Source organism: Saccoglossus kowalevskii, chromosome 6 (genome assembly GCF_978046115.1).
Source record: "Saccoglossus kowalevskii chromosome 6, keSacKowa6.1, whole genome shotgun sequence".
Taxonomy (NCBI): Eukaryota; Metazoa; Hemichordata; class Enteropneusta; family Harrimaniidae; genus Saccoglossus; species Saccoglossus kowalevskii.
In genome coordinates, this window is record NC_140646.1 from 21,851,501 (window position 1) to 21,879,291 (window position 27,791).

Genomic DNA, 27,791 nt, shown 5'->3' on the forward strand with positions numbered 1-27,791 from the left:
CAAGTTTTATTTATACAAAATACTAATTCGTCGTATCGCAATGTTACATGCCGATACAGTACGTCTGTGTTTAGGAACATATTTCAATTTTATACGTCGTTAAGGAGTCAAAATTGTTACACGCCTGCGCCACATCTATGTAAATATGGCATCTGTGAGGTGAAAAGTTCACACGTGTTGAAGAAGAAATATTCATTAATTTTGCGTCACTTGTCTTAATTCTGAATGGCATAATATTGATTGACACGTCGTTGATGCCGTCGCAATTTCAACACAATTTAACACGAGGACATCGTTACAGATATGGCGTGTGTCGCAGTATTACGCAGACTGGTGGGTTTGACTCCGAGACCTGGAACACGTTTTTTCTTCGTCATTCAACAACGCCATCAAGGTACTATTAGGGTATAATTTCATATTACGGACACATTTTTACCCAAACATACGACTTACATATTATTTTAGATATGCAGAAAACAGTCTGCATGAATCGAGATGTATGGAAATCCCAAAAATCATCTTTTGAGATGGATCTGAAAACGATTATATTTTATAAATACGGTCTGGCTGTGAACTGATAGTGTTACAAAAATAATATTATTTACATGTAATAATATTATTAAAGTTTTAATAAGGGTTTTGTTTTGAATTAAGCAATGCAGTGTTACCTCTATTCAATTTTAGGATATGAAGGATTAGTTGACATTTCACTGTACATCTGACAGTAGCATTCACACACAGCTCCCTAGCAAGGGCTAAGTCAAATGTTTTAGTCCGTGCTAAGAAAACGTGCCTGAACGCTTAGCACGAGCTGAGAAACGGTAAGCACGAATTAAATCTGGCCCGTTTTTAAGACGCAGTCCAACCGTATAACTAACATGTATACCTTCCTAGTTACTGTAATGAGTGATCATATATAAAATGACTGAAGATTGTTGTATATTCTTAAAGGGGAACCGCTCAATCCCTTGAATTGCACTAAGTGCTCATGGGTAATTAACTCCGCCTCTGTCCACTGAGTAAATGAATGCTTATCTTTCCCCCTGTACCGCTAATCCCACAAAACAACAACTGATATAAACATCCTAAGAACGGATTACAATTTCCTTGTTTAAGTATAACATAGCAATTGAATTTCAAACAAATACAGAGCAGTCTTCATGTGCCATGATTTGAAACATCGCGTACTCTGTAATTTATACATCGTCGGAAAAATATGACGCAGAACTAATTCAAGTTGATGATGGCCAACAAGAAAAGGCGGCAGTCCACCCAGTGGCGAATCCAGAGGGAGGGCCAGGAGGGCCATGCCCCCCCCCCAAACGCAGGACGATTCATATAATCTGGATTACGCATAGCTTCTCTACGATTTTCGCTCCGTATATCTTAAGCGAAGCTCCCCCCCCCCCAATACATTTTGCTGGATCCGCCACTGAGTCCACCGGATACACACGGCCAGAGTGTTGCTAAACGGTCGCGATAAAAATATGTCGACTCAAGTTTATTTGCCTGTTTCCGTTGCGTCGGTCTATTGACGGTACTGATCACGTATACAGTAAACCTGAGAACTACTACTCCTCCAGACTGCTAATATAGCAAGTGTGAAAACACGAAGTCAATGACTTTGGTTTTCATATTTCCGTCACAAATCGGCAAACAGAACGTGTATTTACTATTGCCCTCAAATTTCCATATAATATTGACTAATTGGTAGAGGCGACAATAAAAAAGTTTACTGTATATTATAAGTACAGGTGTTTACACGGAAATTCCCGTGATAAAATATCAAAATCATTAGTAAAGAAAAGTTGCCACGACATCACAGGCATATCTTGTAACCTGTTTACGACACTCGTGTGGAAAATTAAAATGTACACGGGTGGTACCGGCTTGTATCTCGTGTGAGATTTGAGTTCTTGTGATCTGGTGGGTGAATGTCAGGTTGACTTTACAGTCATAATCAAATGAGCGGTGAGAGGGAGAAGAGCGTTTTGTCAAAACAATTTTACCGTAGACTCAATTTCAACGACCAATCTGCAGCGTTGTATTTATTATAAATAAGAATCCAAAAATAGAATATAAATACACACATACACTCGATTAAATTTTCTGGACATATAAGCGACGCATGAACGAAAACGATCTATTGTAAAAAATATGAATTGGAACTGCCTATGACGTGTTGGCTGGGCGCCGTTTCGTCCTACAGTCAAATACAGAAACAAAAACTGATTTATTTTCTTATGCCAAGACCTGGTTGTTCATGCATTTCAAGCATGGCGTATTTACTTTTTGTACTCTGTGGTGTGTGCTGTGGAAACATCTGATTTCGCGGTTTTGAGCTGTTGAAGTATTTCGCGAAAAATAAAACAAAGAGTAACACCATACGAAGCAGTCAGGCCAATATCTTGTTGATATCCGAAACTTGGAACCTCCAACAGAACGGTTATTTCCTGCACGTCTACCAGTATTACACAACTACCATTTGCAGCTCATTGCAGTCTGACACTTATTCACTGTACCCCTTCCTTTTTCCAGACTGTCTAGAAAGTTATGCAAAAAGTTTCATCCCTTAGAAAACACAAGTCTTTGCCGTACGATCAAAAGAAAAATGTCCACATATCATAGTAATCAACATCGTTCTGGCGTTCCTAAAAAAACACTGCATTGCTTAGTAGCAAGTAATCACGGTAGCGCAATCCGACCATGCTACCTCTCACAATTATTATTATTACTTGGTAGTGATTATTAATAAAGTACAAAAAGTAAACTCGTTGAATTGTTCTGAAATGCAAGTAAATTTCAATTTAGTTTCATCGATTCCGATCGCATGCAAATGCTCGACACCTGATAGGTCAAATCGCTAATCAGCCAGTCAAAATACTCGATGATGCCAACGTGTTCAAATTACCAAAACATAGGAGATTTGCCGATGTTCCAGCTCGATCTTTTACCTCTGGTTTTGATGGAAAAGACGGCACGTTTTTTTTTTTTTTAACTCAAAACATTAGTTGTTTTCGATGATAAACTGACCATTTGAAGACTATTTTTACGATGATAACAGCTCATTGTCGAATTGAAGCTTTACCCATTCACGCTAACCACAATAAACGTCATACTCTTGAATAGGCGTCAATGACTACTGTAAAATTCGTAAGATTGTGGGTCAGGAGTGAGTGTTGTTTTGACTTGGGTATTGTGTTTTACATTCCAACTTTTGGATTCACGGCGAAATTTAAACCACGCGAATGATTTCTACTTCTACATTTAATTTATTGCAATGGATATCTGAAAGCCCGTAACCTAATGTTATTGACATTGTTTACTGTCTTACATCGTCATGTCCCAGTGTTACCGATGGTTAGACCATGGAGGTGATTAGACATAGACAAACTACGTTACGATAATGTTGTTTGTAAACCAATAAGCTTTGTAGATTGAATAAACATCTAGGGGATTTGCATTTTCGTTTACTCAAACTGTGATTGACAGGAATTTTGCATACATTAGTCACCATTTTAAACTTGTGATTTTACTGGTCGCGACACGTTTTGAACGAAAATAACAACATTTATACATCAAATCCCCAACCAGATGAGTGTAATCGCTAGAGTACATATTCATGCCTCCGTGGATATGTATTTGGAATCACAGATTGATCTCCAAACATCGTAAATGGCACATTTCACGGAGCTCCCGCCACAATGTTAGCTGCTTGGTTCGGATTAGCATACTAATACGGTGGCCATCTTGACCCTTATTTATAGTATCAGTTCCCCTTTAACAAGGTTTGGTGCTCCTTGGTCTGTGCATAGAGGTAGGACGCTATTTAAGCCCATGTTAATGTTATAAACATCCTTTGTCTTCGCTCTGGTTAAGCCACTTATGTTTTATCTACATGATGATTGCCGCTTATTTACACAAGAAAACAAGAGTAGAACTGAAAAAAATAAATTCCATTTAAACATCGTCTATAAAATTGAATGCGCAAACCATAAATAAAAAAATTGTGCATGCGCAATAACCTTTACCGGATCACAAAGGTTATTTGACACTTGTAGTACCGGGAATTCTGCATACAGACGCTTCCAAGACGTGTGATTACTTCTTTTCTGATATTTTTCATCACAATAGTCGTCCAACTTTGGACATTGATTAACAGTGAAATTTAAAGATACATGATAAGTTTATAACAAGATGTTTTGATGGGGCATTTTTCATCGGTGTGCAGTACTGTGCAGATGTTAAAAATCGCGCCTTTTGTTGCAATAAATTTGGTGCACTGAGTACATTTCGCTGCATTTTGTATTATTGTTATCTGTTTTGGCATGCACAGTGCGTTGAGAATCTTCTTGAAGCTTCCGAATACAGTCGAAACACTTAAGCCAATTAACGGTGACACTTGACAGCGTGTTTGCCAAATAATTAAAATGTGTACTGAGTAAACAAATCCAAAGCATCATGAAACCAGTGGAAACAATAGCGTCCTCACTCCTTCTCTTTTCTACCTTCATGGTCTGTGCTAACCACTGTTTACTCCTGTGTGTGAACGCATTTGGGTCTATTGGGTCTATCCGATATGCAAACATGACATTAGTTTAAGGGGAACTGCTCAATCCCATGGATTGCACCATGTGCTCATGGGTAATTAACTCCGCCTCTGCCTACTAAGTAAATGAATGCTCGCTTACTCAAACTCTGATTGACAGGTATTTGCATACATTAGCCGCCATTTTAAACTCAGGATTTTTACTTGTCGTGGCACGTTTCGATCGAAAAAAACAACATTTATACATCAAAAGCCCAACCAGATGAGTGTAATCGCTAGCGTACATATTCATGCCCCCGTAGAAATGTATTTGGAATCACAGCTTGATCTCTAAACATCGTAAATGGCACATTTCCTGGAGCTGTTGCCACGATGTGAGCAGCTTGGTTCGGATTAGCATACTAATTGCGGTGACCATCTTGCTCCTATATCTTGGCCTGTATTTTTTGTAGCCTCAGACTACTGAAGAACAGACTAGCAACACTGCTTTTCCTTTGGTCAGATGTGTGCTAGATTTGTTTTGGCATAACTTTTTAATCCAATAAACTGATCGAACTAACTTGACTATAACATAATAACGCGATTTAATGATTGAAAGATAAAAAAAAAATGACAGATTTCATTTCTGGTTAGATCTGAAAGTATGAGCCTGTGCATTCAGCGCTAGAATGACATTACAAAAGCACACAAAGCGGGTAAATGTGAGTGTGTTCGAAAATTTTCGGGTAAATGTGTTTCAGTAAAGTACCTGCAAGGTCTGCCATGGCATGTATCTCATGGGTGCAATCCCCAATTTGCACCTACAACAATAGGTGTTTCTAGTCTGTTCCTTAGTAGTACGAGGTGTAGCGTGAATACTACTAATGCTTGTGTAGTTGTGCTTGTGTAATGATGATTATTGTTTAAATCCTAGGCTTATATAAGCAAGATATTAACACAGGCAAATAAAATCAGGATGTTTACTGAACCATCTAGGCTGTAGTCAGTGTAATTTATAATTGGATTAATTTAGGTTAAAACAAAAGACCCACCATATGTAATGCTGGTACAATAAAACAATAAAATATTGTACTATCGACAAAAAAAATCCATTCCCTTCATTTTTGTAGATTTATAAATTCACTATTCAAACTGGAAACGTACATGGGAGTGACCTACATTTTCAACCGTTTATGCACACTTTGTAAGCCCATGCTGATTGTCTAGACCGAGTCGAAAAAGCTGCTCGGATTTAGCTTACACTTGCTGTTTCTTTGCTTGTACTAAGTGTTTACACACGTTTTCTTAGCACAGGGTAACGTTTTGACACCTAAGGAGCTGTGTGCTAATGCAACTAGTGAATTTCATGACAGCATGAATGATTTTAATGTGTTTTTTTTATTTACCTTTGAAAATTCTCGCATTCAAGTCTAAAAATACACTTTCATTGGCTATAGAAGCCAATTATCCATGAGTCTTTGCAAGGTTTTTTTCAATCATTGACCTATTTACTGCCATACATCCATCAATGTGTTGTGATTGGTCATTTGAAATTCATATAAAACATTAATAAATATTTTATATAAAAAAACCTTTGTGTCCTCATGAAATTCTGTGCTGTAATGAGTTTACCGTTAAAACACGTCTTGCATATATTATTTTTTAAAGGCCTATGGCTACAATTTTTACGATTTTTGCATATTTTTTAATCAATGTGATACTGAGTTTGTCTTACCAAATGAGTAAACAGTGGGTGAAAATGCACATGTTAAACCTAGAACGAATATTCATTTTCATGGTATTGTCGCAAATAAATTCATTTGTTTGTATCTTTTTACTTAAATTTCAGTTCTCAAAGGATCCATGTGCTTGAGTTCCTCAATAAATGCAGACTCAGTCCCAAACCCAGACTGTGAAGCAGTTAATCAAAATAAACAGCTACTGCAACTGACGAGATGTCAAACCCTGTATTTCCATGCAAACGCCTTGCATCAGCACAGGCACTTCAGTACTCAGTCTGAATCTAAACCAAAACCTAATGACATTGACAGAGATGAGAAAGCCAGCGTTTTAGATGAGAACTGTAACAAGGGTAAGGCTATTATTGACAATGAAGGAGTGAAACCTGAAGTTGAAGGAACAATAGATCCAGTTTATGATGTCGAAAGTGAAGAGCTGCAGAAAATGAGTCTGTGGCAAAGGTACAAGATCGTGTTGAAACAGTACGGCAAAGTTATGATACCCGTACATTTAGCCACATCTACCGTATGGTATGGTTCATTCTACTACATAGTTAAACACAGGTGAGACACTTTCGGGGTGGCGTTCTCTGAGAATACTCTGAGAGGGACAGTCCATTGATCAGTACATGTACTTCACATCAAACACTTGTATAGCATAGGTTATGAGGTGATATTTTTAATGACTATCAGGTCACCTTGATAAACAATAGTGACTTTTTGTGTGGATTTTAACTCAGAAACTTCTTATTCTCTGCATCTTTTTTCAGTGGCATTGACATGATCCCATATATTGAAAAATTTCTCTTGAAGATTGGGTTTGGCGAATCTATTATTCACCAGATAAATTCACCCACCGCCAGTGGACTTTTAATTGCATATGCCATGTACAAGATAGCCACCCCAGCCAGGTATACTGTTACGCTGATGGGCACCAGTTACTCCGTACGCTACCTACGAAGGAAGGGATTCATCGCTGCAGCGCCACCAAAGGACAAGACGTTGCGAGAAGCAGTGAAGGAATCGATGGACGATATGAAAGACAGATCTAAACAAATGATAGAGAAAAAACGAAGAGGAAATTGAAGAGAGAACAGAGTTGTGTTTTTTTTTTACTTTTGTTTTTTTAGCTTTTAATTTTATAGAATATTATCACTTTGAACACAAAAGTCATCATTGCTAAAATTAAATTTGCATACAATTTTGGTGTTCATAAGGGTTGAATAATATTTTAGTGGCTACTGTAAAATAATTATTTAGATTCTGATCATAGAAGTATATGATATATTACCATGGTAACTGGTCTAGATTTTGTATCTTGTTCAATAATTAAATTTACCGTAAGATACTTTATTTTCGCTTGGAATTAATATTCGCTATTTTTGCTGAATGAATGATTCAGTGAAAATAAAATCCAGCGAATATATCTTTTTTGCCTATATTTTACATTCAAGTTGTCAAAAATCAGTGAAAATAAATTTCATACAAAACATCAAAGAAGTCATTTTCAACGAAAATTGATTCCAACTTAAAGTATTTTACAGTAGATGGAATGTCCACTTACAATGCAAAACTATTGTATACCGAACAGGGTGGTACTCATTTGTATGCATCAACTTATATCAGAAAGTTTTTTAAAATTAATTCCTTAAAAAATTATCAAAAATAATATCATCAGTGTCATGATAAACTTGTTCATATGCCATTTTAACTGCACATTGAATAAATTTTGTATAATAAATTTATTCTTATCAAAGTTTTGTTTAATTATATTTATCAAAGTCAATTTTTAAGGGCATGCGTTAACATTTCAGGACTCTAAATTAACTGTAGGTCAAAAGATTACCAATTATTCCGGCTACTATTTTTCAAAAGTAGTGTCGTAGTCCAAACGAACTACTAGAAATATTAAAGAAACAAAACAAAATTACAGTATTTTCATATTAACCAGTGTATCGGTGTCCTATGTAAAATGAGTCGTGTGTTCACACTTTCTTGGTTTCGAGTGAACCTGATGAACAACCGGATAGTACCATGCGATTGCGAACTTTTGAAATTGGTAGCACAGCTGGCTTCTAGGACATTTCTGTTAATTTTGAGCCCTGTATATGATAAGATTCATTGTCTATTACAGTGTACTTGTGAACATGTTACAACAGCCTTTTTGAGAACAAATTGACATGAATGTGAATCTTGTTATAAGTTTTATAGGTTTATGACGATTCAGGACATTTGTTTGTTTGTTGGTTTGTTGTACACATGGCAGTTTACTCCTGTAATTGGTGATCCAAGTAATTACAACTGGAACTTGTTTTGAGTATATAGCTCAGTTAAATAATACTGCTTGTAGTATTTGTTCAACAATTGCTTGTAAAATATTACCATCCCATTAAATTTGATAATAAATGTGCTGTCTTTATTAAATGGGGACAAGGAAATTATTCATCAAACTATAATTTCCTTCAGGGTTTTTATTTTTAATTTCATTTAGTTTTAAAACTTTGAGTATACAGGTATGTTCAAATTTTGTAAATTAGTTGCTGCCACTTTACTGAATGTACCGGTAGCTGCAGTTGGGAGTTTTGACAATTCCGGCAGATGTGAAGAATGCTACACAGTTTCATTGCAATGGGGGGGGGGGGGGGGGTTAGGCACTATGAATTTTGTGGCAGATCTCTTTACAGTACTGTGTAGAATGAACCCTGACTGTTACAGATAGAACAAGATTTGTTAAGTACATGTATCAATGTATTAACTTACATTAAACTACCAGTACATGCTTTCATGCATTGTATCAAAATGGAATGTATTTTACCATGCATTTTATGGCAAGTCATTTAAAATTATTTTCAATTTTGTCTGAATAAACTGCTAAACGTGTATTGTATTTTTTATGAGAATTTTCTGTAATGCCACTTCCATTTCAGGCATGTATTAAATACTAAAATGTGTACAGGGTAGTACGAGTCAGTATTAAACTGTGTGTATTTATTTCATTAGGTAACCTAATTTAATTTGCTGATTTGATGTTAGCTTTTTTATAAAAAATAAATTGTCTCGACAAATAATCTTTAAAATCTGTTTGCTTCACCACAACCATCTGGCGATGCAGCTATAACCTGAGACAAAATTCCTCAAGTCGGAGGAAAGAAATTTAGGAGTGAAAATGTTCATGCTTTATTTTATGCAGGAAGTCGCAGCAAATTTTGTAAAATGTAGTTCCAGAAGATGTCACTTAATTATTCAATCCTGAACATAGGTCTGTAGTACATTAGTGAATGAACATTTGTGTTGTGTTCGATGCAAATTTGTGGCATTGTTTGTTTGCCAAAAATTCATACATTTGCATCATTTTTATGTCCTATGGTGCACGACAGACGAAACATGGATAAAGTCAAACAGCTTTACAATGTACAACTAGTGCATGCAATTTTGTATAGAAATTGCATTATACAAATGTTCATTCCAATAAAGGTGAATATACAGTATGTCCCTGGACCCCCTAGGAAGGATGTGCCTTTGGCGCAAGGGATGGTGAGCAGATCTTGCCCCTTCGTACAAAATCTCGTGCCACAGTCTCTGCTGTTATTTATACCTTCATGGTTTCATAGACCTATTTCAGCAGCTTCAGCCTGACAAAGCATTCTTTTTACAAACATGCCCTACACCACAGTCCCTCAACACCGGTGTTGAGGGACTGTGCCTACACTAACTTGTGCACTGCGCAGCTGTGTGCCACACTGAGACTTAATTTGATCACATAACACTGAAATGCTCTGGAGCTGCACACTACACACATTATTCACTTTCAACAAATTCTCTCTAATAAAATTGAAGAAGCAGGTTGTCTTCAGTCGCGGGGGGCCAGTTTTATCATGCATGTTATGACTGCATGGTTAACATTTCGAACAAATTTGCTCAAAAAATCACTTTTGAGTTGCGTAAAAAATTTGAAATGTTTTCCATTAGAAGCTGACAAAATGGATGATATGAAGTTGCTTTATAATAAGCAGAGTTTCGTTGATATTCAAGTTCAAGAACATCCCAATGTTTTTGTCTGCATTGAGGTTTTCTCCTTTTTTTCAACGTGGTTGGTGCAATCAGAGGAAAATATTTGACAAATAAATCAGTAGTCATGACGTCATCAAATCAGTCTCCAAATACTAGTATTCCTAAATGTTTTTTCGGAAATCAAGGTTGTAAAAACACATGGTCTTGTCTGCATTCATTATTTTCCTTTCGTTCTCGTTGTACAAAATATTTGACAAATTAACGGGTAGGCAAAACGTAATAAATTCCTGAAATGTAATTGGTTCGTTCCTGCAATTAACGTCATCTACATTCAGCCTTGCTCCCTTTTCGCCGTTGCTGGCGACATGGAACATTTCGACAAATTAATTAGTAGACAAGAGTGTAATAGTTTCAGAAATGTTATTGGTTTGGTCCGGTGTGTCCGCACGTGAAAACAAATTTTAACTACCGACCGTTTGTCTCTTAACTGTTCTAGTCGCGGGGGTATAGGTTTTACAGGGGTTTTCTAACCGACATGAGTCAGATCGGATTATGATACTATTAGTGACAGTAGATTTCGAGAAAAAAAATGCTGATACCAAGATTCGTATGGGTTATATCCCGGGATAGAGGGACTGTGGTTAAATGTACATTTCCCATAATTCGAAGTTCGGTTACTAAATTTGAACGTTAAACAAAACAAAACAAAATATCTTGCCTGTAACTCTAAGTTCGGTTAAAATGTTAATTAATTTTCGAATTACTAAATGTGGACGCCCAACATAAATAAAAATACAGGTTGCCCGTAACTGGAAGTTCTCTTAACTGTTTATTGAACATTGAGTTACTGAATTTGGGCGTGCTTTCGCAAAAGTGGGTGTGGTTTCTGAAATATGAGCGTGATCATTTTTCTAACTCGATGTTTTCGTAACTAAATGCTCGATCTCTGTAACTCAAACAATCTCTTTTTAGTCAATAAAATTGCTCTACTCTGACATTTGCAGTAATTTGCGGCTGTGTGAAATGAACAAATGTACTAGAATCGTAGAGCACAAGATCAGGGGGCGTACATCTCCTATGCCTTTTATCCTTGCGGTTGAGATCCTTCTCTGTTCTTTACGCTCTGGTCTTTCCATGGTAGGAATTTCGGGCTACAATTTTGTTAAGAGGGCATCTTTTGCCGATGGTTTGACATGTTTCCTTGTTGAACTTGCTGGTCAATTTAAAAAAAAAAGAAAAAAAAGAGGAATCTGGACTGGCAGTTAATTAGCATAAATGTCTCCGAAGCTATTCACTGGGAAGCCTGGGAAGCAAAATGAAGTGTAAAACAAACACCTCAATTTTAATTGGCCAAATAGATATACTATTAGATGGCATTTATTTTATCCTATGACAAGAAAATAGCATTAGATAGAAATCTTGCGGAACCTATGCAATACTGGGGGTTTGGAAAATTACCGTGAAGATCCAAGTAATTAAAGCAATGGGAATTTAACGGTTGCAATATGTTTTCAATCCCACAGACAGTCCCAATAAATATAATTGTATTAATATTTTCATGGGGAGAAGGGTTAGAGTGGCTAGAAAAATATTGTTGACATTATTGATTGGTGTGACTCAATTTTGATATTACTATATCTCAGCAAAGAAATGGTTATTTGAAAATGTCGTTGGTGGAGGGTTCAGAAGCACTTTTAAGATGCAACCTCAAACATAATATTCTACCTATAAAGGTGCATGGCTTTCTTCTTTACATATGTTACATATGTGGCCAATTGTTTCAAACCAACCCTGGGAACGACATTTTCTTAAAGTATATGAAACAATGTCTCCAGAGAGGTAAGAGTTGGACGTTCTTCAGCGCCGGGTATCCAGTATGTTGGTGACCTGTTCATTGATAATAGACAGTTGCTTAAATTGAATGACATTGAACGGAAGTGAATACTTCGCAAGTGTTTGTTGAAATGGTATCGTATTTTGTCCGCACTGCCATTTAAGTATAAACGTTATATTGTCATAATTTAGTATATAAATCAATATGATGGGTATAATATTCATTAGAGGCATTCATCTTTAGTGCAACGTTAGGATGGTCAAGGTATACTCAAAGGATGAAATGTTGTTTTTATCTATTCTGTGAATGCACCATATGTAAGCAGAGGAGACATGTGGGTTATCGCGGTTGAGGGAACTGCCCTGAATTTATTTTATTGGCGGAAACAAATATTATCAGAAAGCACCATGTTAAGAGGGATTCCAGTTTTTGTTCAAGACAATCAAACACTGAATTTTATATTGCTAATAAAACTGTAAAACTTGGGAAATACTCAAGAAATTGAGAAAGTTTGCAGAAGTGTTGCACCGACATGATCTGCATTCAAGTTTTATTTTAATTATTCTTTGTAAAAGCTTTGATGCATATTGAACGTGTATTTTTGAGCAGTAACCAAGGTGTATTTTAATTGTAATGACTCAAAAAATCACACACACACACAACAGTATTTATTAGATGAAAAATCAAAAATACTAATGAGCATGTGCATTGATTGTTATAGAATGACAAGGTCGCGTGAGTTGCGCCCTCCGCGGTACTCCAAATCCAACAGTATGGTCTGGTGATGCCGGCGAGGGCGCTACTCACGCCTGCATGTCAGGCTATGATTGTTACTGTAAGTAAAAAACGACCTGCAAAACATTGTCCAATATGTTCATCAACATAAGTAACATAAATTATTATGTATGGAAGAAAATAGGATTGCTAAGCAGTCGTATCTTCTTTTAGTACGGGAAGACGAACGTGGTAAAATTAACTGGTTAACGCATATTTGAGATATTTTGAATAGGTATGGATTTGGGATAGTGTGGATCAATCAAGGGGTGGGAAATGAAATTGCATTCCTCGCAAATTTTGCACAAAGGAGTAGGGACATGTGGCAACAGGAATGGTGGGAAGAATGCTCAACTATGAGCCGCCTAAATGTGTTCTGCCAGGTAAAACGACACTATACTGTAGAAAAATATATTATCAGTGTAAGTGTGAATAAACATAGGAAATCGTTATCAAGGCTTCGTTGCTCGAGTCACCAATTAGCAATAGAATCTGGCCGTATGCATAATGTAGATCGTTTTGAAAGGAAATGTGTATTATGCAATAGCGGAATAATTGAAGATGAATTACATCTAATGTCCCATATACCAGGCCTACAGAGACGAGCTATTACCACGTTGGTTAATAACAAGTGAGGTACCCATTACACTTTGTAATTTGTAAAAATTCCTGTATCAAGCTTTAAAGTTAAGGTCAGAGGCATTAAAATTATCCTCTTGATGGCAGTATTTTATATTACAGTTAATTTATGTATTTATGTATTATTATTGTATCAAGAAATGTAAACTTATGATAGTGATGGGCCGGTGGCCTAGTAAAGCAATAAAGTCTAAGAAGCCGCCGATAAACATAAGTAACAAACGCCAGTATAAAAATTACCTTTTGCCAATAATTGGTTTAATCATGATTTTAGAAAGTGTTTGTGGTTCAGGGTCGGACGGAATTTACGAAAACATAACGAACTGCAAACCCCGCAACCCTGGTTTCCAGACAAGACAGAAATCCATTTGTCAATATGTTATCAATATATTAGAGGATCTGAACTTTCATTGTACCCTTATTTAGTACGTCAGGTTCCTCGAGTGATTACCTCTTTTGTAAACCTGGGGTGATGTATCAAGGTCTAAAGTAACCGTTTTATCAATTTTTGAAAAATCAAGAAAAAAGTGAAAATTTCCCTTCTCGCTACCTTAACATAACGCTTTATTCGGTTGATTATTAAGAGGGCAGGCGGGGGGGGGGGGGTAGCTGGTACAGGTTACAGGAAATAAAAGAGGCATTTTACGTTTTTACAGAAAATAAAATTTACAGTAAAAAAATAAGTTTTTACACTTTACAGATTAAGCAAATTCCATTTTACATTTTTATAATATATTTGATAAGTTGTGTTTAAGAATCAAAATTGGAAATTGTGTAAGAATGACGACATTTAAAGTGCTTACGAAAAATAAGATCTTTGTACAATATACGGACGAATACAATAGTTGATTACATTCTACATCTTGTCCATATCTACGAATTTACGTTTTTTATTTATTTAAATTACATTATTACGAAAATAAAAACAATTGGTTACAGCTTACGAAAATACCCCTTGCCGACCCTCAATAAACAGTAAAGCTGATTTTGGTGTACAAAATGTAGGTTTTGAAAATAGAATTAATAGATTTAATTTGTTTACTGTAGACATCCGTCGTCAGTGACAGGACGCAGTTTTAAAGAACAAAACGCTTTTTTGTTATTTAGACGATTCCAAATCATGACACGAGCTTAACAACGGGACCAAATCCAAGGTCAAATTATGTTAAGATTAAGAAAAAGATGTGGTAAAATTAATAACAGAAATAACATCGAAAGTGAATGAACTTAAAGCGTACTATATTTACTAATTATAATTAATGTGCCTCTGATAATATACAGGCCTGCGTGGAAGTGAATGTCTATATAATATACATACATACATATATGGAAGTGAATGTCCGTATAATATACAAACCTGTATGGAAGTGAATGTCTACATAATTTACAGACCTGTATGGAAGTGAATGTCTATATAATATACAGACCTGTATGGAAGTGAATGTCTATATAATATACAGACCCGTATGGAAGTGAATGTCTATATAATATACAGACCTGTGTGGAAGTGAATGTCTATATAATATACAGACCTGTATGGAAGTGAATGTCTAAATAATATACAGACCTGTATGGAAGGGAATGTCTATATAATATACAGACCTGTACGGAAGTGAATGTCTATATAATATACAGACCTGTATGGAAGTGAATGTATGTATGGGAGTGAATGTATGTATGGAAGTTGATGACCATATAATATACAGACCTGCATGGAAGTGAATATCTATATAATATACAGACCTGTATGGATGTGAATGTCTATATAATATACAGACCTGTATGGAAGTGAATGTCTATATAATATACATACATACATATAAGGAAGTGAATGTCCGTATAATATACAGACCTGTGTGGAAGTGAATGTCTATATAATTTACAGACCTGTATGGAAGTGAATGTATGTATGGAAGTGAATGTCCATATAATATACAGACCTGCATGGAAGTGAATGTCTATATAATATACATACCTGTATGGAAGTGAATGTCCATATAATATACAGACCTGTATGGAAGTGAATGTATGTATGGAAGTTAATGTCCATATAATATACAGACCTGCATGGAAGTGAATGTCTATATAATATACAGACCTCTATGGAAGTGAATGTATGTATGGAAGTGAATGTCCATATAATATACAGACCTGCATGGAAGTGAATGTCTATATAATATACAGACCTGTGTGGAAGTGAATGTCTATATAATATACAGACCTGTATGGAAGTGAATGTCTATATAATATACAGACCCGTATGGAAGTGAATGTCTATATAATATACAGACCTGTGTGGAAGTGAATGTCCATATAATATACAGACCTGTATGGAAGTGAATGTATGTATGGGAATGAATGTATGTATGGAAGTTGATGACCATATAATATACAGACCTGCATGGAAGTGAATGTCTATATAATATACAGACCTGTATGGAAGTGAATGTATGTATATAAGTGAATGTATGTATGGAAGTGAATGTCCATATAATATACAGACCTGCATGGAAGTGAATGTCTATATAATATACAGACCTGTGTGGAAGTGAATGTCTATATAATATACAGACCTGTATGGAAGTGAATGTCTATATAATATACAGACCTGTATGGAAGTGAATGTCTATATAATATACAGACCTGTGTGGAAGTGAATGTCTATATAATATACAGACCTGTATGGAAGTGAATGTCTAAATAATATACAGACCTGTATGGAAGGGAATGTCTATATAATATACAGACCTGTACGGAAGTGAATGTCTATATAATATACAGACCTGTATGGAAGTGAATATCTATATAATATACAGACCTGTATGGAAGTGAATGTCCGTATAATATACAGACCTGTATGGAAGTGAGTGTCTATATAATATACAGACCTGTATGTAAGTGAATGTCTATATAATATACAGACCTGGGAGTGAATGTCTATATAATTTACAGACCTGTATGGAAGTGAATGTCTATATAATATACAGACCTGTATGGAAGTGAATGTCTATATAATATACAGACCTGTATGGAAGTGAATGTCCATATAATATACAGACCTGTATGGAAGTGAATGTCTATATAATATACAGACCTGTGTGGAAGTGAATGTCTATATAATATACAGACCTGTATGGAAGTGAATGTCTATATAATATACAAACCTGTATGGAAGTGAATGTCTATATAATATACAGGCCTGTATGGAAGTGAATGTCTATATAATATACATACATATATGGAAGTGAATGTCCGTATAATATACAGACCTGTGTGGAAATGAATGTCTATATAATATACAGACCTGTATGGAAGTGAATGTCTATATAATATACATACATACATATAAGGAAGTGAATGTCCGTATAATATACAGACCTGTGTGGAAGTGAATGTCTATATAATATACAGACCTGTATGGAAGTGAATGTATGTATGGAAGTGAATGTCCATATAATATACAGACCTGCATGGAAGTGAATGTCTATATAATATACATACATATATAAAAGTGAATGTCCGTATAATATACATATCTGTATGGAAGTGAATGTATGTATGGAAGTGAATGTCCATATAATATACAGACCTGCATGTAAGTGAATGTGTATATAATATACATACATATATGGAAGTGAATGTCCGTATAATATACAGACCTGTATGGAAGTGAATGTATGTATGGAAGTGAATGTCCGTATAATATACAGACCTGTGTGGAAGTGAATGTCTATATAATATACATACATATATGGAAGTGAATGTCCGTATAATATACAGACCTGTGTTGAAGTAAATGTATGTATGGAAGTGAATGTACATATAATATACAGACCTGCATGGAAGTGAATGTCTATATAATATACAGACCTGTATGGAAGTGAATGTATGCATGGAAGTGAATGTCTATATAATATACAGACCTGTGTGGAAGTGAATGTATGTATGGAAGTGAATGTCTATATAATATACAGACCTGTATGGAAGTGAATGTCTATATAATATACAGACCTGTATGGAAGTGAATATCTATATAATATACAGACCTGTACGGAAGTGAATGTCTATATAATATACAGACCTGTATAGAAGTGAGTATCTATATAATATACAGACATGTATGGAAGTGAATGTCTATATAATATACAGACCTGTGTGGAAGTGAATGGCTATATAATATACAGACCTGTATGGAAGTGAATGTCTATATAATATACAGACCTGTATGGAAGTGAATGTCTATATAATATACAGACCTGTATGGAAGTGAATATCTATATAATATACAGACCTGTATGGATGTGAATGTCTATATAATATACAGACCTGTATGGAAGTGAATGTCTATATAATATACATACATACATATAAGGAAGTGAATGTCCGTATAATATACAGACCTGTGTGGAAGTGAATGTCTATATAATATACAGACCTGTATGGAAGTGAATGTATGTATGGAAGTGAATGTCTATATAATATACAGACCTGTATGGAAGTGAATGTCTATATAATATACAGACCTGTATGGAAGTGAATGTCTATATAATGTACAGACCTGTGCGGAAGTGAATGTCTATATAATATACAGACCAGTATGGAAGTGAATGTCTATATAATATACAGACCTGTATGGAAGTGAAGATCTATATAATATACAGACCTGTGCGGAAGTGAATGTCTATATAATATACAGACCTGTGCGGAAGTGAATGTCTATATAATATACAGACCTGGGAGTGAATGTCTATATAATATACAAACCTGGGATTTTCAAATGTTTTTTGAAAATATGAATGCCTAAATCTATTTTTTTGTCATCAATAAAATTTTCCAAATTTGTCATATTTATTAGACTGAAAAGCTTTCAAACTGAGTGAAATCAACACTGTGACAGTGAATAAATACAAAAATTCAAAAATAGATGGACAAGTGTTTTTAAATTAGAGAAGACGTATAATTGCAACTCGACCAAACAGCTAGTGGTTTTCGCATTTTTTGTAACTTAAACACGTTTTAAATAATCTGAGACTTGAGTGATTTTTATAAGTGTTTTGCTGTTTTAATATTAATGGGAGCGTCGCAGTGGAAGTGGCCATATCATAACAGGTCTGTACTCCTGCCATGTTATAAAATAATCGCGATATAAAACCATTATAATTTGAGAATTTCCATGAAATCTATGCTCGTACGTACATAGCATAAACTACTGCCAAAGTGAAAACGGAGCCCATGGGCATAACTATGGGTATAGGTACATCTGAAAACAATAGATGGTAATGTAACGGTTTAAATGGCAATAATACACAATCATTTGACCGTTAAATCGAGACCGATGCAGTAGCTGACCCCGAAATGACTTCGTGACCTCGACGTCTATTTGCCGCGAAAAATAAAGACCTGTCAGCTGATCTTTTTTTTTTTCAAGATGGCGGACCGTGAACGCAAGTCGAAAAAACTTGTGGCTTGTCCCATTTGTGGTGAAGAGTATGGGATGTTTAAGATCAACGCGCACGTCGAAACCTGCTTGGCTAGTTCTGAAGAAGAAAAAGAACCCATCGTGACTGGCGATAACGACAGTCGCGACGAAAGCTTTGATCCACCAGCGAAGAAAAGACATCGGGCTGATTCTTCATCGTCGTCGTCTGCAAGTCCATCATGTAAAAGCAGCAGTGAAAGAGCCAAACGTAAACAAAGTCCCATCCGTTCAACCCGGAGGCGGAGCGCCCGCGAAGAAAGCAAGACAAATCTATTTCAGAAAGCCGCTGCGTGGGGATCGCTTGGTAATCCGAAGACTCAGTCTAAACCAAGTACTCGACGAACCGAAAGTACTGGACCTGTCGTTGCCAGTCAAACGAATATTTCCACAGAATCACCCAAGCCATTGTTTGCTCCTAAATCCATAAATTTCAAGATAAAGCAGGAGGTTTCGAACTCGAATCACGACGGTAAAAAACCCACAGAAGGACAGAGTATCTTCGCTATTATGGGACAAAATGCACGAGGAAATGCAGAGAAAAAATCTGCAGACTTTGCTCCGTTAGCGGAGAAAATGCGTCCGTCGTCATTGGACGATTATGTAGGACAAGACAAAGTGATTGGAACCAATACAATGTTGCGGTCTCTGATAGAAGCGAACGACGTACCTTCCATGATACTATGGGGACCACCGGGGTGTGGAAAGGTATATTATTTGACAGTTTTGCAATATAACTTATTCTTTGTTTAATTTAATGACCTTAGCTGTTTTTCAATTATAATTATTAATACCTTAGAAGTTGGCCAGGAATATTGAAATTTAATTAGCTCTCACAGTTTTTGTCAGTTTCATCTGAAATTTTCACAATATTTTGACAATATCTTTACGAACAAATGTATATTTTCAAAGAGCCTTCAGGTGTGTTTTTATAGCTTTGCATTCTCAGACAATTCAAAATGTGCAATAATGATCAGGGTGGAGTATACAACAAACACCCCGCTTCATAATTTACAACCAACGAACATAGTATGAAAATTTAACGTGAAATAAACAACAATTGGTAGAGCTATTTAAATTTGAACAACACAACTGGAGATAATGGCTAATTTGCATAACCATTCCCTTCAAAACAATTTTTTGCTGATGTTTATAATTAAAATGGCTGTTATAGTCACAAATTTAAACTGTTTATCGTTTTGTCAAAGGTCATATATGGTACATAATATGTGCTTAGACTTATTCAAATTAATCACATTTGTTGATTAGAATAGCTTATTATTATTATGTTATTGCATTCTTATATAATTATCAGACTTTATAAATGCAAACTTACAAACTCACGGTGTGCTTGCTGTGTCATTCAAACAGTGGTATAGTAATTCACGTTGCATGTGCTTTTACAGAAAAAAGTATTATATAAAATAGCATCATCAATAATTATATTTGGTAAAGAAAGAAGATTTTCTTGGCAATTTTAGTAATTTTCAACTTTAGATGCATAATAAAATTATGGCTGAAGAATGAAATACATAAGTGATTTAGGTTACTACTAATCCAGATTATATTTAGTGATTGTGTGCACTATCTTCATTTTCGTAGACCACCCTAGCCCGGATTGTAGCCAGCAATGCTAAGAAGAACAGCAACAGTAGACTTAGATTTGTACAGTTGTCGGCGACGACAAGCAACGTAAGTGAAGTCAGAGAAGTGATCAAAATTGCTCAGAATGAGCAAACCATGTTCAAAAGAAAGACGATTCTTTTTATAGATGAAATCCACAGATTCAACAAGTTACAACAGGTGAGAACTGTTTTATGAGATCGGGTTAGGTTTTGAAATGCAGAATGGAGGATTCTTGAAAATATTGCCTTCTTTGCTTTAAGCATTTAACAAAAATGTGTTTACTCCTTTCAAGGACACGTTTTTAATGCACATCGAGAATGGTACAATCACGCTAATAGGAGCGACAACTCAGAATCCATCATTTCAAGTTAACTCGGCACTACTCAGTCGTTGTAAAGTGGTTGTACTGGAGAAACTCTCCATACAGAGTATGGAAAACATACTCACAAAAGCCATCAAGTCATTACATGGGTGTATACTGGAAGAGAAAGAAGAGCCAGCTACTGCTATAGAGAAATATCATCATGCTGAAAGGTTGGTAGTGATATTAATGATCTGTTACCATAGTGATGGCTAGAGATGAGATTTGCAGTTTGCAATTGGAATTGGAGGCAAACATTAGTCTGTATTTAAATTATTTCCAAAGATTGTTAACTCTACATTCTATTCATATGCAAATGTTGACTGGTTGCCACAGCAACAATGGCCAGTAGCAAACTAAACAAGTATACTTGATCTTTTATTCACTGGAACACTAAATCAATAGTAAATGAAAATTTAGATTTTGTTTTGCAGAGGTGCAACAAAGTAATAATAAATAAGTAATAAAGTAATAACACATTGTCGTTTTATTGACTGGCATTCAGTTGGCGATGTGGTAACGCTTCAAACACAAGAGTTTTTTTTTGCAAAAATGCTTGGTTCAAATTATATCTATTTTGTTAAAAAAATAAAAAAAAAATAATAAAACAAGAAAAAATGTAAATAGAGAAAATGTGATGTTGAAAGGATGTGGTGATGAAATTCTGTTGCTAAATTTGTGAGTGATACGATAGTTTACGGCATTGTTAGTTGTTTTGTATTGTTTTTTAGGCCAGAATTATTTGTTGAAAGAAACGCTTTGAGTATGCTATGTAATCTTTGTGATGGTGATGGGAGAGCTGCTCTGAATTGCCTAGAGATTGCAGTCCATTCACAAGTAGCTTCACATCGAAGTGGAGGATTAGACAAGATGAATAGTGATTACGTTGTTGTTAAGCTTGATCACATCAAAGAAGGGCTGCAGAGATCACATATACTTTATGACAAAATGGGTACAGTAACTGTTTGTATTTATTTCTATTCAATTAGTAAATCTTACCTGCATTGTAACAATAACACAATAACTCCAATAATATTCAGCCAATTGCTATGAGACTTAAATATATGGTTAATCTGTAGGTATAGTTGGCCTGTATGGTTTTTAGAGTTGATCTTTCACAAATTGTGTTTTGGGTGATTTTTGAAAGTTTTTATTTCAGCAAATATAATATGTCTTTTGGGAAACTTTACATCTTGCAAGTAAAAGATCAGAAGATCAAATCCCTTGTTAGAAACTTTTTTTTTTCTTTTCTTTTGAATGAGGAATTTTCATGTGTTTTTTTTCCCCATTTTCTCAGCAATTTTCTTATTATATCATGTATCAATGGAGGACGCGCTTGTACATTTTGTTCATAACTTAAGTGTTTAACATTTTCTGTGTAATAACAAACATCTTAAACTAGGATATTTCTGAAATATTCTCACAGTTTTCTAAAAGTGAACTAATCTCATTCAATATGTTGTGTTGTTTACAGGGGAGGAACATTATAATTGCATATCAGCAATGCAGAAATCTATCCGTGGTTCCGATGCCAATGCATCATTGTACTGGGTAACAAGAATGTTACTTGGAGGTGAAGATCCCTTGTATATTGCGCGAAGACTTGTGAGAACTGCTAGTGAAGATATTGGTAAGATTTGGTTATTCTTTCATTCTCTGTCGCCTGGCGTTCACGGTTTCATACATCATGGTTATATAGTTCAATGCCAAAAAAATATCCAGAAATTTATTCATTTTGCAATAATGTTGACTTAAAAAAAATTGGGGGTCACCAGCCTAATTTTCAAGAAAATGATAGTTATATTTTAGTGGATGGTTGCCATTTTTGCAGTATTACCAAAGGTTCTTATGGCCGAGATATTATGCCATTATAATTCATATATTGTTAATGATGGTGTGCTTTTTGTTGTCCTGAATTATTTAAAAAATGTGGGATTTAAATTGTGTCAAAAAATGCAATTTTTCTTTAAAGCAGGAGGGTAGTCACCTGTGCACACGCAGGAATTGAGTCCCAAGTGATAATAACAACACACGCTAAAAATGCAAAGGTTCATGGGTAGACACTTATTTGTAAACAATGACATGCTATGACCATCTGACGCATGCGCAGGTGATGACTCCCCCGCTTTAACATTGTGATTTTTGAAAAAATATTAGGACAAATTTCTCACAAACATCACTATAACACAAACCAATGAACATTGTCATGCGATTAATGATCTTTCTACCGTAAGTACAGAATGTTAGAAATCATTTTATGATAAATAATCCCTATACTCATTATGTTATTTGTAGTGAATGTCTATAGTCACATTATGCCACTCTAAAGTAATTATGAGAGAAATTCTATTTTTCACTAATGTATTTTTAGCTCCGCTGTCGACTTTGTCGAGCGGAGCTTATCATATGAGTGATTGTCCGTCGTCGTCGCCGTCCGTCGTCCGTGTCAATGTTTTACTTTTTCGACTTCTTCTTGAAAACTACAAGCCTGAATGCTTTGATACTTGGTGTATATGTACCTTGGGTAGACCTCTCTTAGGTTTGTTCATTTCATGTTGATATCTTCAATTCTCTAATTTTGGTGAATATTTTTGTCATTTTTGGTAAAAAGTGATATTTTCGACTTCTTGTTAAAAACCGCAAGTGCAATTGCTTTGATATTACATATATAGGTACTACATGTGGACCTCTCTCAGATTTGTTCATTTTGTAATGATATCTTTAATTCTCTAATTTTGGTGAATATTTTTGTCATTTTTGGTAAAAAGTGATATTTTCGACTTCTTGTTAAAAAGCGCAAGTGCAATTGCTTTGATATTACATATATAGGTACTACATGTGGACCTCTCTCAGAATTGTTCATTTTGTAATGATATCTTTAATTCTCTAATTTTGGTGAATATTTTTATCATTTTTGGTAAAAAGTGATATTTTCGACTTCTTGTTAAAAACCGCAAGTCCAATTGCTTTGATATTACATATATAGGTACTACATGTGGACCTTTCTCAGATTTGTTCATTTTGTGATGATATCCTCAATTCTCTAATTTTGGTGAATATTTTTGTCATTTTTGGTAAAAAGTGATATTTTCGACTTCTTGTTAAAAACCGCAAGTCCGATTGCTTTGATATTACATATATAGGTACTACTTGTGGACCTTTCTCAGATTTGTTCATTTTGTGATGATATCTTCAATTCTCTAATTTTGGTGAATATTTTTGTAATTTTTGGTAAAAAGTGATATTTTCGACTTCTTGTTGAAAACTGTAAGTCCGATTGCTTTGATATTACATATATAGATACTACATGTAGACCTTTCTCAGATTTGTTCATTTTGTGATGATATCTTCAATTCTCTAATTAATTAATTTATTTTGGTGAATATTTTTGTAATTTTTGGTAAAAAGTGATATTTTCGACTTCTTGTTAAAAACTGTAAGTCCGATTGCTTTGATACTATTCATATTATTCATTTTCTAATGATGTCTTCAATTCTTTAATTGAAATGTGCATTGCTAACAGCGGAGCTATCTCAGCCGATAGGCTGCTTGTTTATTTATTTTTTCATTGCACTGTCTTATTTATTTTTGCAGGTTTAGCAGATCCCCATGCTGTTGGCATAGCAGTATCAGCGTACCAAGCATGTCAAAGTCTAGGAATGCCAGAATGTGATGTAAGTATTATTTATTGAGTCAAAGCAGGTGGATAATATCAAAGTCAAGAGTAGGTTCTCAGTGTTGTATTTACCAATCTCAGAATGCTTGTGTTAAAAGTTTCTTTCTTTTGCAGGTTGTTTTAGCTCAGTGTGCCATTTACTTAGCAAGAGCACCAAAATCAACCGAAGTATATAGCGCCCTCACCCTCGCGAAAAGCAGCATCCAAGAACATAATGGGCCACTACCTTGTGTTCCGTTGCATCTGAGAAATGCGCCGAACATTACAATGAGGAACCTGGGATATGGGAAAGGGTACAACCCAAGGAGAGCCATGGTATTCATGCCTCAAGGAATGCAAGGTGTCAACTTTTTCAGTTAAAGAGATCAACTGTTTAACCTGGATTGATTGATTGATTTATGGTCACACAGAGTTTTATGAAAATGAGCAGCTGTTAGTGTAGTGGTACATATCTTGACTAACATGCTGAGTTTTTATAATGTTACATTACTATATTTGAATGTTTGTGTTAGGGAAGTTAATCACTCATTCACTGTTTTTTTTTTTTTTATTCCTGTATTAATATTTACAGGTTGTGCAATAAGAATACATGTATCACAGTTCATATGTGTGTGTAAACTGTTATTTGGTTAGTTGTTGTGGTGTTGGTGCTTATTCACTGAATCTCAAATGGATGGGTGTGATTCCATTCTTGTATTCTGACTCAGCACCATGTTTGGGTTCATCATCATATTGAGATTCCAACCTCACATTCATCATCATATTGACATTCCAACCTCACATTCATCATCATATTGACATTCCAACCTCACATTCATCATCATATTGAGATTCCAACCTCACATTCATCATCATATTGAGATTCCAACCTCGCATTCATCATCATATTGAGATTCCAACCTCACATTCATCATCATATTGAGATTCCAACCTCACATTCAGCATCATATTGAGATTCCAACCTCACATTCATCATAATATTGAGATTCCAACCTCACATTCAGCATCATATTGAGATTCCAACCTCACATTCATCATCATATTGAGATTCCAACCTCACATTCATCATAATATTGAGATTCCAACCTCGCATTCAGCATCATATTGAGATTCCAACCTCACATTCATCATAATATTGAGATTCCAACCTCACATTCATCATCGTATTGAGATTCCAACCTCACATTCAGCATCATATTGAAATTCCAACCTCACATTCATCATCATATTGAGATTCCAACCTCGCATTCATCATCATATTGACATTCCAACCTCGCATTCATCATCATATTGAGATTCCAACCTCACATTCAGCATTGTATTGAGATTCCAACCTCACATTCATCATCGTATTGAGATTCCAACCTCACATTCATCATCATATTGAGATTCCAACCTCACATTCATCATCGTATTGAGATTCCAACCTCACATTCATCATCGTATTGAGATTCCAACCTCGCATTCATCATCATATTGACATTCCAACCTTGCATTCATCATCATATTAAGATTCCAACCTCACATTCAGCATCATATTGAGATTCCAACCTCACATTCAGCATCATATTGAGATTCCAACCTCACATTCATCATCGTATTGAGATTCCAACCTCACATTCATCATCGTATTGAGATTCCAACCTCACATTCATCATCATATTGAGATTCCAACCTCACATTCATCATCGTATTGAGATTCCAACCTCACATTCATCATCGTATTGAGATTTCAACCTCACATTCATCATCATATTGAGATTCCAACCTCACATTCAGCATCATATTGAGATTCCAACCTCACATTCAGCATCATATTGAGATTCCAACCTCACATTCATCATCATATTGAGATTCCAACCTCACATTCAGCATCATATTGAGATTCCAACCTCACATTCAGCATCATATTGAGATTCCAACCTCACATTCATCATCGTATTGAGATTCCAACCTCACATTCATCATCATATTGAGATTCCAACCTCACATTCATCATCGTATTGAGATTCCAACCTCACATTCATCATCGTATTGAGATTTCAACCTCACATTCATCATCATATTGAGATTCCAACCTCACATTCAGCATCATATTGAGATTCCAACCTCACATTCAGCATCATATTGAGATTCCAACCTCACATTCATCATCATATTGAGATTCCAACCTCACATTCAGCATCATATTGAGATTCCAACCTCACATTCAGCATCATATTGAGATTCCAACCTCACATTCAGCATCATATTGAGATTCCAACCTCACATTCATCATCGTATTGAGATTCCAACCTCACATTCATCATAATATTGAGATTCCAACCTCACATTCATCATAATATTGAAATTCCAACCTCACATTCATCATCATATTGAGATTCCAACCTCACATTCATCATCATATTGAGATTCCAACCTCACATTCATCATCATATTGAGATTCCAACCTCACATTCAGCATCATATTGAGATTCCAACCTCACATTCAGCATCATATTGAGATTCCAACCTCACATTCATCATCGTATTGAGATTCCAACCTCACATTCATCATCATATTGAGATTCCAACCTCACATTCATCATCGTATTGAGATTCCAACCTCACATTCATCATCGTATTGAGATTTCAACCTCACATTCATCATCATATTGAGATTCCAACCTCACATTCAGCATCATATTGAGATTCCAACCTCACATTCAGCATCATATTGAGATTCCAACCTCACATTCATCATCATATTGAGATTCCAACCTCACATTCAGCATCATATTGAGATTCCAACCTCACATTCAGCATCATATTGAGATTCCAACCTCACATTCAGCATCATATTGAGATTCCAACCTCACATTCATCATCGTATTGAGATTCCAACCTCACATTCATCATAATATTGAGATTCCAACCTCACATTCATCATAATATTGAAATTCCAACCTCACATTCATCATCATATTGAGATTCCAACCTCACATTCATCATCATATTGAGATTCCAACCTCACATTCATCATCATATTGAGATTCCAACCTCACATTCAGCATCATATTGAGATTTCAACCTCACAGTTATCATCATATAAAGATTCCAACCTCACATTCATCATCATATTGGGATT

General features: G+C 35.3%; 2 protein-coding genes across 2 annotated transcripts; both read left to right on the forward strand.

The window, feature by feature from the left end:
• Nucleotides 1-153: 153 nt before the first annotated feature.
• On the forward strand, nt 154-7,492 carry LOC100370744 (uncharacterized). The gene is made up of 3 exons (XM_078006524.2): nt 154-394; nt 6,378-6,831; nt 7,038-7,492. The coding sequence occupies exons 1-3, from the start codon at nt 304-306 to the stop codon at nt 7,351-7,353; spliced, it is 861 nt and encodes a 286-aa protein (XP_077862650.1). The 5' UTR covers nt 154-303; the 3' UTR covers nt 7,354-7,492.
• An 11,421-nt stretch (nt 7,493-18,913) lies between these two features.
• Nucleotides 18,914-25,470, forward strand: LOC100370885 (ATPase WRNIP1-like). Its single transcript, XM_085500628.1, has 7 exons — nt 18,914-19,709; nt 20,604-20,804; nt 20,920-21,161; nt 21,720-21,940; nt 22,463-22,618; nt 24,583-24,662; nt 24,779-25,470. The coding sequence occupies exons 1-7, from the start codon at nt 18,954-18,956 to the stop codon at nt 25,022-25,024; spliced, it is 1,902 nt and encodes a 633-aa protein (XP_085356754.1). The 5' UTR covers nt 18,914-18,953; the 3' UTR covers nt 25,025-25,470.
• Nucleotides 25,471-27,791: the final 2,321 nt, after the last annotated feature.